The sequence below is a fragment of the Phyllobates terribilis genome, unplaced genomic scaffold (assembly GCF_046119375.1).
Source record: "Phyllobates terribilis strain yellow unplaced genomic scaffold, ASM4611937v1 Scaffold_12__6_contigs__length_324123572, whole genome shotgun sequence".
NCBI classification, from domain to species: domain Eukaryota; kingdom Metazoa; phylum Chordata; class Amphibia; order Anura; family Dendrobatidae; genus Phyllobates; species Phyllobates terribilis.
The window spans coordinates 20,817,958-20,835,767 of NW_027362772.1; the positions used below are offsets into that span (position 1 = coordinate 20,817,958).

The 17,810-nt window shown below is 45.0% G+C and overlaps 1 protein-coding gene across 2 annotated transcripts in view; it reads left to right on the forward strand.

Annotated features, from left to right (window-relative positions):
* The first annotated feature begins 5,631 nt into the window (after nt 1-5,631).
* Nucleotides 5,632-17,810, forward strand: part of LOC141171951 (uncharacterized) — a 34,657-nt gene continuing 22,478 nt past the window's right edge. Inside the window, exons 1-13 of one of the 2 annotated variants that reach the window (XM_073655674.1) lie at nt 5,632-5,800; nt 6,914-6,953; nt 7,491-7,735; nt 8,027-8,066; nt 8,269-8,372; nt 8,492-8,531; nt 8,734-8,837; nt 8,957-8,996; nt 9,287-9,390; nt 9,965-10,004; nt 10,573-10,796; nt 11,548-11,587; nt 12,083-12,291. In XM_073655674.1, coding sequence (XP_073511775.1) covers nt 6,916-6,953; nt 7,491-7,735; nt 8,027-8,066; nt 8,269-8,372; nt 8,492-8,531; nt 8,734-8,837; nt 8,957-8,996; nt 9,287-9,390; nt 9,965-10,004; nt 10,573-10,796; nt 11,548-11,587; nt 12,083-12,291 — 1,228 coding nt within the window. In that variant the 5' untranslated portion in view covers nt 5,632-5,800; nt 6,914-6,915. The remainder of the gene's footprint in view (nt 5,801-6,913; nt 6,954-7,490; nt 7,736-8,026; nt 8,067-8,268; nt 8,373-8,491; nt 8,532-8,733; nt 8,838-8,956; nt 8,997-9,286; nt 9,391-9,964; nt 10,005-10,572; nt 10,797-11,547; nt 11,588-12,082; nt 12,292-17,810) is intronic. The other variant, XM_073655675.1, reaches the window with a different exon arrangement.

A 17,810-nucleotide genomic window follows, 5' to 3' on the forward strand; every position in this document is an offset into this window, starting at 1 on the left:
TAGAAAAAATTATAAGCAGGGTCATCCATACACCCTTGAAGGCAACAACTGGCGGGACTCATTCAAATAGAAGATTAAAAACATGCTATGCGCTGCTGTCATCTGGTGATGTGTAATACTCGGGGCTAATCCAGGCTTTGCTAATTTTTTTCAGAGAGAACCTGTCAGCATTTTCTGCTGACAGGCGAAAGAGCCTGTCTGTTATGACCCCCTGGCAGCACTAAAAACCCGCTCAGACAAGACTCTAGCAGCAGGGCAGCACAACACCTCCAAGGCATAGAGGAACAGCTCATGCCAGGTGTCCAGCTTTGAGACCCAATAGTTGAAAATTGCAGAGGAATTAGGGAGTACGCTGGTTTGGTCAGCCAGGTATTGCTTGACTATCTTTAAAAACTCATCAGTTTGGATGCCTGGATGCTGTGATGTTGTAATGATATTGGCCCAGGCCTTTGACAGTGTACCCCTGCCTCTCTGGTGTGTGTCTCCCTCGGCTCTAATACTTGTTTGGGCAAAGAAGTTTCCCCTGCCGCTAGCGTTGTCTGATGGGAATGTTTTCAACATATTTTCCACAATGGCCTTCTGGTATAGTGCCATTTTAGTAGACCTCTCAGGCTCAGGAAGATGAGATTCATGGTTCTCTTTGTAACGTGGATCTAGCAGGGTGAACAACCAGTACTCTTTTTTGGCAAAGATGAATAGAACGCTAGGGTCACGGGAAAGACAACAGTACATAAAGTCGACCATATGTGCCAAGCTCCCTACAGCCAACAGTTCCCTGTTTCCACCATGATGACTACTCTCCATCTCCTCCTTCTCTTCCTCCTCATTCCCCTCCTCAGCCAATCCACGTAGGAGAGACGGTACAAAGCTTGATGTGGATGATGTGCACTGAGATAACAAATCAGAGATGGAGGATGAGGAGGAGCAGGAGCGAGAGAGGGGGTGCAGGAACTCATGTAGGAAGTGGAGGAAACCCTGATAGAAGTAGGGCCTGCAATCCTCGCCATTGGTAGCACATGTGCCGTGCAAAGGTCGGACTTGGCCTCCACAAGGTTCCTCCAGTGTGCAGTCAGGGAAATGTAGCGTACCTGGCCACAAGCACTTGTCCACATGTCGGTCATTAAGTGGCCAATCCCAGTAATTGCATTGGTAAGGGCACTGGTGATGTCCCTGGACACGTGCTGGTACAAGGTGGGGATGCCACACCAGGAGAAAAAGTGGCAGCTGGGAACCGAGTACCGAGGGCCAGCTGCCACCATGAGTCAATGGAAATCTTCTGTGTCCACAAGCCTAAATGGCAACAATTCCATGGCAAGCAGCCTGGAAATGTGCCCATTTAGCATTTGAGCCTGTGAGTGTGTGGCAGAGAACTTTCTCTTTTGTTCCAAAGCCTGGGGTAGGGACAGTTGAACACTATGCTGGGACAAGGATTTGGAAGTGGCTGATGATGGTGCCTCAGAATGTGCAAGGACAGGTGCAGGGCGAGAGGCATGTGTACCAGTGTCATGGACGGGGGATTGGCAAGCACTTAGCACAGGGGAAGAGGTGGTGGTGTCACCCGCTGGCACCAATTGTCGACCCAGGTGTTCAGCCCACCGAGTCGGGTGCTTTGATGACGTGCCTGATCATGCTGGTGGTGGTCAGGCTCGTAGGGGTCAGGGTCCTGTTGATCTTGGCATGGCACAGGTTGCAAATGACCATTTTTTTGTCTCAGAACTCTCTTTAATAAAGGTCCAGACTAGGGGAACACCTAACTCTTTGACCGAGAAATTTATGAGTGTCTGTGCTCTGCAGAACAGTTGTCCGCCTTCTCCCTCTGGTCAACCCACTGCCTCTTCCTGCCTATTTCAGTGTTGCCAATCGCTCCCTCTTAGCGCTGCTGTCCTCGTTCTGCACACCAGCTTCCCAGGTTGGGTCAGTGACTTTGTCATCCACAACCTCGTTTTCCACCCCTGTACCCTGGTCTTCCTGACTTGGTGACTTAACAACAACATGACTTATCGGCAACTGTGTCTCATCATCATCTACCTTCTTAGATAAAATTTGCCGTTCCCCACCATCATCTTCTTGTGACCGTGGCTGCTCTAAGTTTTGTGCATCAGCATGTCCTCCTGTACCTCTTGGAGCATGCAGGAAGAGAGGCCACAATCAAGAAATGATGATGTAAAGAGCTCCTTCGAGTGTCCTAGTGTGGGATCACTGGTCTCCTGGGACTCGACATGGTGGGAGGAAGGAGGATCAGGGTGAGGATTAAGTGACCAAAACTCTTGGCTGGTGAGACTAGACTGTGTGGAAGACTGGGTGATGCTGGCAAGCATACTGGGAGTATGATCTGCTATCCAACTGACCATCTGTTTGCACCTGTGTGGCTACAGAAGTGGTGTCCCGTGCCTCCCTGCACACTGGAACAGGAAGCTATGTGTTGTGGATGGGCGTGTTTCTTGTGCTTCAGCAACAGAAATGTAGTGCCCCGAGGGTTCGGTTGCTACAGGGGTATTGCACCTCAACCAGAGGTGTGATATTCCACTCCCAGGTAAGGATGGAGTGTGGACCAGGGCTCCGTTAGCTGCATACACACACTCACCCCATTTCCGGGGGACAGCTCGACGGTGCTCCCATTTATGCAGGCACGACTGACTATGTCCCTGGCTGGAGTGGGGAGGGGGGAGAGAACCCAGTGATGTAGAAGCAGTAGGGGACGGTTTCTGAAGAATAGGAAGGAGCTCATTGGGTGCAGGTCACCTGAGCTCAGACACAGAGAAGTAGATAAAAGGTGGGCACCACCTTAGATCTGTGGTTAGTTGGGAGAGAGTCCAGTCAGTGAGAGCTGAGAGGGAGCAGTGGCTCTGCCTGAGCTCAGCTCCACGAGGCAGGCCTAGAGAGAAGGCCGGGGCCAGAGAGGAGAAGAGGAGAAGGAGAAGGAAGGAAAGAGAAGAGACAAAGGAGTAGAAAGGCTCCAGAAACAAGAAGGCAGAAGGGACCCTAAGAGAGCAGAATGGACAGCAACCGTTGCAAACCCGCGTTATATCGGGTGAAGGGTCAGGCCGTGGAAGGGTACCGGATTCCCAAGTTGGTGGAGGTAAATCATCCCTCAGCCAAGAACAATAGGTCGTGATCATTTATTTGTGCGACCCCTTGCTGCACCCGCTAGGAAGGCACCACATAGGGTCAGGGAAACTGGCGCCAAGTTTTACCAGAGAAGGCCCGAAGCAGCCGGACAGAAGCGTGGTCACTGGTGGGGCACGAGAGGCCAGAGAAAGGATAGAAGGGGGTCCTGTGCCATACTCCTGAACTGCCTGGGGGTTGACCGAGCCCCTCACCTGGTGGACGCAGCACGGCTTGGGCAGTCATTGCTGACAGAAGTGACTTGAATATCAACTGTGAGTAAAAGGCCTGAACTGCACCATTAGACTCTGTGTGATTTATGCTGCGCCTGCACCATCACCACCAGCATCCTCTTACTTTGCCCTGAGGCTACACTCTTCCTTTGGGGAGTTATCCTATCCCTGTGCTGCACACCAACACCAGCCTATGTGGTCTGCATTGCAGCGGCGGTCATCCCTAAACGCAATCCACGGGTGGTGTAGTCGGACATTCCAAAACACTGATAAATAGACTGCCACAGCATCTGGTCTGACCACCCTGAGCCACGGGATCGGGTTGCCACTACTACCCCCAGCATCGTACAGAAGCCCGGTCTCGAGTGCCCCGCGGCGCAGGGGGCGAGTCAGAAGCACTTCCCTGTCCCTTACTGCTTTCCTTATGCATTTTCTAATTGCTAGGTCTCTGGAAACCAAGTTTCCTTCATTAATTAAAAATATTATTTTAGGTCATCATATTGAATAAGTTGTCATTAGTCTTGGGCGCAAGTGCTCGCTTCTTGAGTTTGCATCGGGTACTCGGGTATGCACCATGTATCACGGGTGCTCGAGTGACATGTTCGAGTCCCCGCCCCGCATGTTTCACGGTTGTTAGACACCCAAAAAAAAACATGCGGAGATCGCAGGCAATCCCCGCAAGGTTATTTTGGCCGCGAAGCATATGGGGCGGAGACTCAAGCATGTCACCCGAGTACCCACGATACTCGGTGCATACCCGAGCACCTGATGCAAACTCAAGTAGCAATCACTTGCGCTCAACACTAGTCACCATATCATCATCATTTTTTTTTCTTTACTTTTGAAAAAATCCCAACCCAACACAACCCTAACTCCAACCCTAATGCAAACCCAACCCTAACCCTAGCACAACCCTAAACCTAGCACAACTCTAAGCCTAACACTAGCATAACCCTAAGCCTAACCCTAGCACAACTCTAACCCTAGCACAACTCTAAGCCTAACACTAGCATAACCCTAAGCCTAACCCTAGCACAACCCTAAACCTAACCCTAGCACAACTCTAACCCTAGCACAACCCTAAACCTAGCACAGCCCTAACCCTAATCCTAACCGTAGCACAACCCTAACACAGCCCTAACCCTAGCACAACTCTAACCCTAGCACAACCCTAACCCTAACTCTATCACAACTCTAACCCTAACACAACCATACTATTATCATAACCCTAACCCTAGCCCTAGCACAACCCTTACCCTAAGCCTAGCACAACCCTAACCCTAGCACAACCCTAACCCTAGAGTTTATCTTTTACACCTTTCTTCTTGCGGTATAAGTGATTAGACGACTTTATTCTTTGGGTCGGTGCGACCTCTAAGGAGCAGTAGTGTTAATCTGATTATCTGGGAAACCTTCAGACCGTGACTAGAGTCAATACCCCTACCCACCATTCCCTTTGACTAACCGCTGATCTAAGCCCTCCCCCTTCTGAATATCTTTCTAATAAAGTTTTGTATATATAGTAGGTGGGTCTTTTTTAAGTGTTTTGTACATCAGGTCTTACTTTCCAGTCACATCCAAAGCTGTATTTACTATTCTGCTGTTACATCATGTCTTATCCTTCAATCACCTTCAGAGCTGCATTGACTATTCTGCTGTTACATCTTGTCTTATCCTCCAGTCACCTCCAGAGCTGCATTTACTATTCTGCTGTTAAAGCATGTCGTATCCTCCAGTCACCTCCAAATCTCCATTCACTATTCTGCTGTTATATCATAGTCTTATTTTCCAGTCACCTTCAGAGCTGCATTTACTATTCTGCTGTTATATCATGTCATATCCTCCAGTCACTTTCAGGGCTGCATTCACTATTCTGCTGTTACATCATGTCATATCCTCCAGTCACATCCAGAGCTGCAGTCACTATTCTGCTGTTACATCATGTTTTATCCTCCAGTCACCTCCAGAGCTGTGTTCACTCTTCTGCTGTTACATCATGTCTTATCCCCCAGTCACCTCCAGAGCTGCAGCCACTATTCTGCTGCTACATCATGTCATATCCTCCAGTCACCTCCAGAGCTGCAGCTACAATGTGCATATATAACTTCACAACACTATATACTCTTTATCAGATGTATCTATTTTTTTTTCATTCTTCAGCACTACGTTGAGGACGTGACATGGTGCCGTGGTATATTAATGGAGCATTGTTTATGTCCATAAAAGTTCAGACCTGTTTATAATTTGTGGTTTTGGAATTCTGCCATTGTTTCTGATCAACAGCACAGACGACGTGATGCAGCAGCTCGTACTGATGAGGCGCTCTCTGCGGCCAGCTGTTCTCTGGACTCCTCTGGATCTCCCCAGTGACGTGCGGTGACGTAATGTCACGAGCCTAGAAAGCTCCACCTTCTGATCCACACCGGGCGACACTGCTGGAGGAACGAGAAGCGCGGCGACAGGTGAGAGCTCCTCCAACTGTTTATTACACGCACTGACACTCTGACAACTATTGATACTATTGCAAGTTGGATTCTGGGGTTGGACACAACTTTCTAAGTTGCTTTCATGTGACCAAACTATCACCAATGGGCTCTATTCTAAATACTTTGCTTCCTCATATCTTTCTGTGATCTGTGATGCCTGGTCGTTAATGCTCCTGTAAAGTCTCTCCCTGAGTTCCTGTCTATGAAGTCTGATGTAATATCACAATTATGTGACTTTTCTCATTGTGCGAGTGCCAGGGTGCATTCTCCGGAGTTCACTGCTTCTGTGCGTGCAGCTGCAGACACTGCTCTCCCAGCCTGCCTGACATATTTCTCCTTCCAGAATCTTCCCTTGTATCTACATGTAGATAGCAGGGTGTATACAAATATATATATATCTATATATACAGTACAAGACACAGTCACAAGAGGTCCCCTTTCCTTTTGGGACCCTGTCACAGGTTGCACCAATAGTATGTCCACCCCTGATACAGTATGTACACAGTGCTGTGCAAAAGTTGTAGGCAGGTGTGGAAAAATTGCTGTAAAGTAGAATGTTTTCAGATATAGTAGTGTTGATTGTTTTTATTACTTAACAAAATGCAAAGTGATTGAACAAAAGAGAAATCCAAATCTCATCAACATTTGGTGACTTCCCTTTGTCTTCATCAGTTCTTCTTTGTCCCTTGTACCTTGATGTGAGATGAGGGCTGTTGGGCAATATCATCACTTCCAAGACTCCTAGTTCTTCTTTAAAGTGATGATAGTTCTTAATGACATTGACTGAATGTTTGGAGTTGCAATCTTTACTGCAGAATAAATTAGGGGCCAATTAAACATCTTCATACATAACCAGAACCACCATAAGTACATGAATTCATCACCAGAACCATCATCAGTACATGAAATACATCACTATAACCACTATCAGTAAATGTATACATCACCAAAACCACCAACTATCCCCTAAATACATGAATTCAACACAAAAACCATCATCAGTACATGTTTTCATCACTGAAACCATCATCTGTACATGAATACAACACCATGTACAACACACATTTTTTCATGTGTTTTTCTTGGCAGAAATGGAGGTTTCTATTCGTTTATCTAAGGAAGAAAAAGGGTAAGTGAGAGGAGATGTGCAGTATAAGTCCTTCATTCATCCCTTCTCTCTTCTCCTTTCCTCTTCTCCTTTCCTCCATCCTTTATACCTTCCCTCTTTTCATCCATCTTCTCTTTATAAAACTTCTTTTCCACTCTTTTATTTCTTAATATTCTTTTCTCTTCTCTTTTTCTCCCTTTTCTTACCTCTGTTCTTCCCCATCCTTACCTCCTCTCCATCTTCTTTTCTCTCTTCTTCCAGTTTCTTCTTTCTCTTCTTTATTTTATTCTCTTATACCCCTCTCTTCTCTTCTCTGAATAGGATGAATTCAGTAGTTGTCAATCTTCTCCTGTAACTTGAACTTTTCTACAATCTCTTTGACTTTAAGCAGGAAAATTACTTCTTTAAAGAAGTGTCACATTTAATATTTCAGTAACCTGGGTCATATTACTTATACTAACTCTTACCCTTTCCTTAACACCTTCACTAACATTGGCAATTAACTTGAAACACATCTTGTACAATTTCACAACCTTGTGTTATATTGCACTTTTACAGGGTCTCCATAGGCATAAAGATAAAGGGCATCCAAATGTTCAACATTGCTCAGGATGAAGTTAAAAATCCCTCGTCTTCCGAGGCAATTTTGACAAATCCACCAGCAAAAAAGAAGAAGAAAAAAAGCAAGAAGAAGAAAAGGACAAAGGAGGTTGTGATAGAACAATTTACGGAGCAAGTAGAGACCATAATGGGCCAAAATAATGAGCAAGTGGAGGTCATGAAGGACCCATCTACTGAGACAGGTTAGTGTCATGATGTGCCACACCTATGAGACCTGACAGACATGTATATCTATAAAAGAGCAGGATGTGGGCAGGATAGCATGACACGTGTACAGAGCAGACTATACAGAGAGAAGAGGGGACCCTGGGCCACCAGATACTCACCATTGGCCTGAGTTAATTTTCGTAAAAGTAGCCAAATCTGGATTGTGATGTTTTTCACATGTGATCTAAGTTTGAAGTACTTTGATGTTTTTCTCTTCATACATTCTCCATTTTTATTTAGAATTTTTATTGTGTTTTTATTGTCAGAAATAGTTATTCCTGTTCGTTTATCTACTGAAGAAGAAAGGTAAGTGTGATGGACGACCAGGGTAACTACTTCTTTTCTCTCCCCTCTTCTCCAAACTTCTTTTCTCTCCCCTTTTTTGTTCATACATTCTCTTTTGCCTTGCCCTTTCCTCTCTTCTTCCTCAATCTTCATTTCTTTTTTCTTCTCTTCTCTCTTCTTCTTGCCAATCTTTTTATTTCTCTTTTCCTCTCTTCTCTTCTAGGCCAAAGGAGGCTGCAAAGGAACCATCTACTGGGAAAGTGGAGACCACAATGGACCAAACTAATGAGCACATCGAGGTCATCAATGTCCCACTTACTAAGAAAGGCAAGTGTCCTCCAGCATTGTCAAGTTTTTCACATCTGATCTAGGTTTGAAGAGCTTTCATGTTTTCCCTTCATACAATGTCCACTTTGTCAGACTTTTTGTCGTTGTTTTCTTATCAGAAGTGGTCCTTCCAGTACATTTATCTACTGAAGAAGAAGGGTAAGTGTGATGGACGACCAGGGTAACTACTTCTTTTCACTCCCCTCTTCTCCAAAGTTCTTTGCTCTCCCCTGTTTTCTTCATCCCTTCTCTTTTGCCTTGCCCTCTCCTCTCTTCTTCCTCAATCTTCATTTCTTTTTTCTTCTCTTCTCTCTTTTCCTCTCCAATCTTTTTATTTCTCTTTTCCTCTCTTATCTTCTAGGCCAAAGGAGGCTGCAAAGGAACCATCTACTGGGAAAGTGGAGACCACAATGGACCAAACTAATGAGCACATTGAGGTCATCAATGTCCCACTTACTAAGAAAGGCAAGTGTTCTCCAGCAGTGTGAAGTTTTTCACATCTGATCTAGGTTTGAAGAGCTTTCATGTTTTCCCTTCATACAGTATCCACTTTGTCAGACTTTTTGTTGTGTTTTTCTTATCAGAAGTGGTTGTTTCAGTTCGTTTATCTACTGAAGAAGACGGGTATGTGTGAAGCATGAGTAGAGTCAGTTCTTTTCTGTTCCGTCTTCTACTCTCAAAAATTATTTTATCCTCCATCTCCTCTGTATTCCTTCTCTTTTTCCTTGCGTTCTCCTCTCCTTTTCTCTCCTTTCTTCATCCCTTCTCTTTTGCCTTGCGATTTCCTTTCCTTTTCTTTCTTCGTCTCTCCTCTTCTTTCCTCTTCTCTGCTTTTCTCTCCCCTTCATGTATTTTCTCCTCTCTTCTCCTCTCCAAACTTCTTTTTTCTGCTCTTTTCCTTTTTTCCCTTTCAGGTCAGAGAAGGTTGTGATGGAACCATCTTCTAAGGAAGTGGAGATCACAATGGAGCAAAGTAATGGACAAGTGGATGTCATCAAGGACCCACCTCCTAAGACAGGTTAGTTTTTCAAGTCAAGAGGATTTCCCCTCTGTGCCACCTAAGACATCTGACACATGGGCCAGCTGACTTACCCTACTGAGATGGTGATGATGTCCAAAATCTGGGGTCTGATCTGACCTCATTCCTTTGACCTCAATCTCCAGGATCTTTCAAGTGTAAAATCCAGTTCAGTCTTTTTGAGCCAAAAATGTTACTTAATAAATGGCTAACTCTGCTCTTATTGGTCTTGGACTTGTTTGGAACCATGAGTAATGAGTAAAATTTTCCAAACTAGTTGGAGAGTTGTCTTTATAGATGATCAAAAATGCCGTTTTACACAAAATGGTATTTATGGGATACTTTCTTCATCAGAGGCACCTATTACGTTTCATGTAGTGTACCAACTGGAGACGTCAATGAGACATCTAGATAAGTATGGGCAGAATGAGACTTATGAGTTTAAGTTGTTTCGTACTTGGGTACTTAATTGTAATGTCTTTCACATCTCATCTATTCAGAGACCTGAAGAGCTTTGATATTTTCCCTTCATACATTCTTTCTGGTTAAGACTTTTTATTATTTTTTTTTACAGAAATAGACGTTCCGGTTCGTGTATCTATTGAAGAAGAAGGGTAAGTGTGAGAGATGAGCAGCAGAAGAGCTTCAGTCATCACTTATCTCCCCTCCTCAATCCTTCTTCTCTTACACTTCTATTTTTTCTATTCTTCTCTTCTCTAATTCTTTTCTTCTTTTTCTTTTCAAGTCTCTTTCCTCTCTTTCTCTTTTCAATTCTCTTCCCTATTTTCCTTGCTTCTTGTCCATTTTCTCTACTATAAAAAAAATGTGGTCTGACACTTCCTTACTTGATTTCTAGCAGCCTATTTTGTAGTAAACTGTCCCTTTCCTGGTGGCATCCATTATGGTCACTGTATTGGATGACTTTAGGAGTTGATAACCTTCCTCTGTAACTTGAGTTGAACATTTCTACAACCTCTTTTCCTTCACATGAGAGAATAACATTTCTGTATTTAGTAGGGAAAATTTTGAGATTAGGATTACATTTGATATTTTGGTATCCTAGCCCATAATACTTACCCTTAAGTCTTGCTGTTCTGTCGATAACTTCATTGACTTTACCCAAATTAAGTTGAACCTGTCTTGTAAAGAATCATAACCCTGAGTTATATTGCATTCTTACAGAGTCTCCATAGACATAAAGATAAAGGGCATCCACCACGTCAACTTTACTCATCCTCCAGTGAATAATCCATCACCCTCTAAGGAAATTTTAACAAATCCAGTTGACCATCCTTCATCAAAAAAGAAGAAGAGAAGGACAAAGAAGGTTGTTATGAAACCATCTACTGGGCAAGTGGAGGCCAAACTGGATGAAAATAATGATCAAGTGGGTGTCATCAAGAAAGGTTAGTTTCTTCAAATCATGAGGTTTTCCCCTTTGGGCCAGCCTATGACATGACACATGGGACAACTGACCTACTCTTCTGAGGTGGTGGTGATGTCCAAAATTTGTAGCCTGATCTGATGTTTATCCTTGACCACCATTGAATAATTCAAAAGCCGACAAAGCTCAGTCCAGTTATCATCCAACCTTCTGAATAAGTATTATTTGGTATATGGTCAACTTTACTCTTATTGGTCATAGATCTGCTTGAAAAGGTGACCAATTAGCAAAATGGCCCAAACTTGTTGGAGAAGGTCTTCTTTATAGCTGCCTTTACATGGAGTATTACATATAATAGTAATTACTGGATATTTGCATCTTCAGAGGCACCAATTACATTTTAGGTGGTCTAATAATTGCAGACGTCAAGACATCTGGATGTGCATGAGCAGAATGTGAGTTATGGATTTGAGGTCTTATAATTTTTTTGTTAGTTTTATCTACCAATCAATATGCACAAATCTCGGATCTGATGATGGAATATGTGATATACAGCAGTGTGTGTATACAGTAAAGTAGTGTGTAGGACAGGGCAGCATAGTACAAGTACAGAGTAGGGAATATAGAAAAAAGACTCCCGTGCACTTACCATCGACCTCTAGCCAGATGTGGGTTTGACATTGCAATGTTTTCCATGACTACTCGGAGGTTTGATATTTTCTCTGTACATTCTGCTCTTTTATTTGGTTCTTTTATTGTGTTTTTCTTGACAGAAATGGACGTTCCAGTTCATTTATCCACTGAAGAACAAGGGTAAGTGTGAGGGACGAGCAGAGTAAGAGATTCAAAAATCACTTTTCTCTTCCATCTTCTCTTTTTCAATCTTAATTTTTTGCTTTCTCTTCTTGCTCCTCTTACCTTCTCTAATATTCTTTTCTCTTCTCATTTCCTCTCTTCAATTCTCTTCCCTCTTCTCCCCTCCAATTTTATTTTTCTCATCTCCTTTTCTGTCGTCTCTTCCATTTTCTCTTCTCCAAACTTCTTTTCATTTTTTTTTTTCTTTTCTTCTCTTTTATGGGCACTGACTTGATATTTAATATTTTAGTAACTCGTAAAACATATCCTCACCATTACTGTTTTCTCCAATCCACTCTTTTCTCTTCCATCATCAAACTTCTTTTATTTTTTCCCACTTTTTCATTTTCTACTATTGTTTTTTGCTCCCTTTTCCTTCTTCCTTGTCCTTCACTGACATTGTCCAATAAATTTAAAAAAATCACAATCTTTCTTTATTTTATATTGTTATAGATTCTCCATAGACAAAAGCAAAAAGGGCAGGCAATCCTGTAATTTTGCTCAGGATCCAAAGAAAAAAACGTCAAACTCTAAGGAAACTCTACCAAACCCAACTTGCCTCCTGCCGGAAAAAAAGAAGAAGAAAAAGAAGAAGACAGGAACAAAGCAGATTGTGCAGGTATCACCTGATGACCAAGTGGAGGAGACACCTACTAAGACAGGTTAGTGCCTTCCAGTGATGGTGTTTTCCCGTCTCTGCCACCTATAATATGTGATACATGACCCAACTTGTTTCCTCTGATTCGGTGGTGGCAATGTCCTATATCTTCAGTCTTTTCTATTACTCATTATCCACTTTTTAGCACTTTTTATCTGCAGAATCCTTCAATAGTTGACCGATCTCAGTCCTGTTATCAACCCATCATGGGACGTACAGTCAGATTTACTCTTATCAGTTATACAGTGGCTTGTGAAAGTATTCACACCCTTTGCTTTTTACCTATTTTGTTACATCACAACCTGTGTTTAAATATTTTTGTAATCCGATCTGTGTGTGATGCACCAGCACTAAATAATCTAGATTGGTGAAGTGATAAAAATATCGGCATAAATTAAATTTATGGGATAAAATAAATAAAAAATTGGCATGTGCATATGTAGTCACCCCTTTAGCGGTGAAGCCCCTAAAAATTTCTGGTGCAAGTGTAAGCGGTGCAGGGTGGTAGTAGTGGCGAGACACTGCTGTGTTCCTACACCCTGGTTCCCTGACAAAGGCAAATGTCACAATTCTCCTGTGTTGTGCTTGTGGTGTGTAACACTCATGATTTGGTCGCAGATCCGTCCGACTTCTCCTCTTGGGAAGATTTTGAGACAAGCTACACTGCTGGCTCCTGTGGACCGTAGGCCCCGAACGTTAAGGGAAAGTCTGTTTGAGAGTTCCTGACTAAAATTCATCAGCTGCTGGACCGATCGTGCTTCTGTGCCCCCGGGACCATCAACTACTGCTCTTCACATCCCTCTCTCAGACCCTAACTAAATGACAGGAAAAACCGTTGCTTTGACCTGGCCCAAGCTCGTCCGCCTTTTGATTGGACCAATCACCAATCCTCGTTCGGTTGCTGGGCAGACTTCCCCGTTACTACCCCGCCACCTTCTACACTGGCGCTATTGCTAAACACATTAACTACTTCTATTCTAAACTAGTGTGCCCAGTTCCTGATCTAATACTCTATCTACTCCTAACCTATTCAGACCCTGTAACTAACACATCAGACAATAGGTCATTTACATACTCATATATAAACACAGAGTACAACAATATGTGCCCAAAAGGAAAGAGACTAATGACTATCCTGGTCACCCTCTTACACAAGCAATTCCCTTCATAAGTCACATGACGTCCCCCTGTGTGCAATCTAATGCCACATGTCTGTCAGTATATACAATATAGCTCTTCTGAAAGGCCTCAGAGGCTGCAACACCATTAATAAGAGACAGCGCTAACCAAACAACAGCATGAAGATGGAAGAGATCTCCAAACAGCACCATGAAGTCCAAGTAGATCTACAACCTACACCATGAAGACCAAGGAAACCTCCAAACAACACCATGAAGACCAAGGAGATCTGCAAACAACACCATGAAGACCGAGGCGATCTCCAAACAAGTCAGGGACAAAGTTGTTTAGAAGTACAAGTCAGAGTTGGGTTATAAAAAAATATCCCAATCTTTGATGATCCCCTAGAGCACCATCAAATCCATTATCATCGAATGGAAAGAACATGGTACCATAACAAACCTGCCAAGAGAGGGCGCCCACCAAAACTCTCAGCTCGGGCAAGGAGGGCATTAATCAGAGAGACAGCACAGAGACCAAAGGTAACCCTGAAGGAGCTGTTGAGTTCATAAGCAGAGATTGGAGTATCTGTCCATATGACCACAATAAGCCGTATACTCCATAGAGGTGGCCTTTATGGAAGAGTGGGCAGAAAAAGCCTTTACTTACTGTACACACAAAAATCATTCTGAATTTGCCAAACGACATGTGGGAGACTCCCCAAATGTATAGAGAAAGGTGCTGTGGTCAGATGAGACCAAAATTGAATGTTTTGGCCACAAAGGTGAATGCTATGTCTGGCTCCAAACCAGCACAGTTCATCACACCAAGAACACCATCCCCACAGTGAAACATGATGGTGGCAGCATCATGCTGTGAGGATGTTTTTTGGCAGCAGGGACAGGGAAAATGGTCCGAGTTGATGGGAAAATGGATGGTGAAAAATACAGGGATATTCTTGAGCAAAACCTGTTACTGTCTGCCAGTGATTTGAGACTGGGATGGAGGTTCACCTTCCAACAAGACAATGACCCAACGCATACTGCTAAAGAAACACTCGGGTTAAGGGGAAAAGCGTAAATGTTTTGGAGTGGCCCAGTCAAATCCCAGACCAATTGAGAATCTGTGGTCAGACATGAAAGTTACTGTTCACCAGAAGAAACATATAACGTGAAGGAGCTGGTGTTATAATCTGCAACATGAACTAAGGAAAGATAGGGGAAAGCTGTCCCTACAGTAAGACTAAGCTGAATCCCTGAGATGTAGCGGGCTGCCTGTTCCTAGCGAACAGACCCACCTTAGTCCTCGGCTAGTCTGAACGAAGACCTATAGCATAAAGGGAGGGGTCCCTAAAAGAACTAAGGACTGGGACAAAAATGGGACACCTTCTAAACAGAGAAGTTGTTGCAGAACACAAAAAGACAAACAGACAAAAAGGTACTAGAGGTACCAGAAGGACCAAGCGTACTGACAGAGAAAGGCACCGAAGCACCAGGCTAGAGAAACAGTCAAACACTGAAGTCCAGCACAGACAGAAGGGCGGAGCTGGAATATAAAGGCAGATGGTCACGTGACCACAAAACACAAGATGGAAAAAACAAACAGGAGGGCTCTAACAGTACCCCCTCTTTTATGAGGATCCCCCGGATCCTCCTGGCCCAGGCCTATCTGGAAACCTACTGTGGAAAGCTTTAACAAGCCTAGGAGCAGAGACATCATCTGTCCTTACCCAGGAGTTGTCTTTGGGACTGAAACCCTTCCAGGAGACAAGATACTGTAATCTCCCTCTATGCCATCTAGAATTCAAGATACGAGAAATTTCATATTCGCCGTCTTCCACCACAGGAGGAACTGTGACAGTGGCGTCCCTATCAGATACATCAGCCTTTTTCAACAAGGAAACATGAAACACAGGATTAATCTTCCAGGAAGTAGGGACATCCAACCTAACAGCAGACAGGTTAACAACCTGAAGCACTTTAAATGGACCCATAAACTTAGGACTAGTGTTGAGCCACCCCCGTAGTGTTCGAGTTCGGTTCGGTTCGTCGAACACCTTCAAAGGTGTCCAAAAGCTGACAAACTGCTCAGAAGACACAACTAACACATGGAAAAGTGACAAGTACATATAGTCATGCGAAAAGAAAAGAGGTGGAGGAGTAAAAGGAGGGGGAGACACAGATATAGGCATGTCATGCCCTTCTAAAATCCAAAAAGTGAGAAGCCGACACGTTCAGTCCGCTCCTGCCCGTGCCATCTCCGTGTCACCGGGTTTGTGCCAGAGCCGCTTTGAACCCTGACGGCCAGCCCCTCTCTCCCAATACTGGTGTTTGTCCGCTGGTGGGTCGAGCGAGCCCCCCTGTGGTGGAGGCAGCTCTAAGCTTTTTAATTTAAATTGTCTCTCTAATTTGAATGAATACACTTTAAATCCATTTACAAGGATCTATTGGAGGGCAAGTCTCATGCCAGCAGCCGCGTAATTCCAGCTCCAGTAGCGTCCACTAAAGCTGCTGCAGTTAAAAAGCTTTTATAAGGATCGAGCTCGGCTGTCCACCACAAGGCATCCTACTGCCAGTCCCAGCCCCTATGCCTTGGGGTGCCTCCTGATGCTCTTCACTGAGTATCCCGTGGTCCCGAAGCATTTCCTTTGAAAAAATTAAGTGTCCAAACTACAGGTGGTGTAGCTTGCTTAACAGCTGGGATAATCCGCTGACTAGCAGACACTGCTACTAGGCACAAAGTATTTCCTGGGCTAGATGCAGTTAAAAATTTGTAATTAGATACTCTCATTGGATGCTGAGAAAGCATTCCATAGAGTCTCCTGGCACGCCATATATGATTCTCTTAAAAAGCTTGGGGTAGGGGTCTAGGGGACCCTTTTATAGCCAAAATCACGGCCCTGTATCACAATACGTCACCTAGGCTGAAGATAAATAGAACTGTAGCACCCTGAGGGCTCGGTTGCTACAGAGGTATTGCACCTCACCCAGAGGTGTGATATCTCACTCTCAGGTAAGGATGGAGTGTGGATCAGGACCCGACACCTGCATGCATTACACCACATTGCCGTGGGGCAGGGCGACCAATATGCCTCTGAGATGGGCACGACAGTCCCTGTCCCTGGCTGGAGTGGGGGGAGGGAACACTGAGGAAGGGGAACCCTGTAGTGCAGGAGCAGGGAGGAAGCAGTTCCTGGGTGCATTGAGAAGGGAGTATAAAAGGTGGGCACCATCTTAGTTCAGTGCAGAGAAGTCTGAGCAGAAGTGGCAGGGAGCAGGGGCTCTGCATGAGCTCTGCTCCGGAGGCGGGCCTAGTAACAGAGGCCCAGGCCTGGAAGAGGGAGAAGGAAGGAAGAGGAGCGGAGAAGGCTCCAGGAATGAGGAATGAAGGGATCCCAGGGGTGCGGACGGGCGAGTCGCCACCGCACGCCCGAATTCACCTGCGTGGAGGGGTCAGGCCAAAGGGGGAGACCGGTCCCCGAAACTAGTGGAGGCAGGAAACGACCCTCAGCTAGAAACCGGAGGCTGTGACGTTTTATGTGGCGCAGCCCCTCGCTACACCCGCTAGGAAGGCACCACATAGGGTCAGGGAAACTGGCGCCAAGTTTACCAAGAGGAGGCCCGAGGCAGCCGGACAGAAGGGATGGTAAGAAAGGCCAGACAAAGGACACACAAAGGGGGTCCTGTGAAGTGCTCCAAAGTTATCTGGGAGTTGTCTGAGCCCCTCACCTGGTGAGCACAGTACGACGTGGGCAGCCTTTACCTGCAGATGTGGTCTGGATAATAAGAACTGTGAGTAAAGGCCCTGGACTGCATCACTGACTCCGTGTCGTTACTGCTGCTGCCCTGCACCATCACCCCCATCCTCCGCATACACTGCCCTGAGGCTATACTCCTCCCGTGGGGAGTTATGCTACGCTCTGCTGCACCCACAACACCAGCCTTAGCGGTCTGCCCTGTAGCGGCGGTTCACTCTGACCGCAATCCACGGGTGGCGTAGTCGGACATTTAAACATCAAAACCACATAAATAGTTCCGCCACTGGTTTGACCACCCTGAGCCATGGAACCGGGTCGCCGCCACGAAGACTACAACCACCAGCATCCACCAAAAAGGGTCCAGCTCCGGGTGTCCCAAGGCCCAGGGGGTGCATCAGAACATTTTCAACACCTTTCACAATCACCAATGGGACAAGGCAGGGATGTCCTCTGTCCCCTCTCTTATACATCCTAGTGACGGAGCACCTGCTCTCATCAATTCGCCATAACCCCAATATTAGGTGGATTGAGGTGGGAGGCACCGAGTACAAGTGCTCTCTATTTGCTGATGATGTCCTAGTATATATCACTCAATCACATATATCCATCCATGCTGTTATGGCTGAAATAGATCACTTTGTTACATG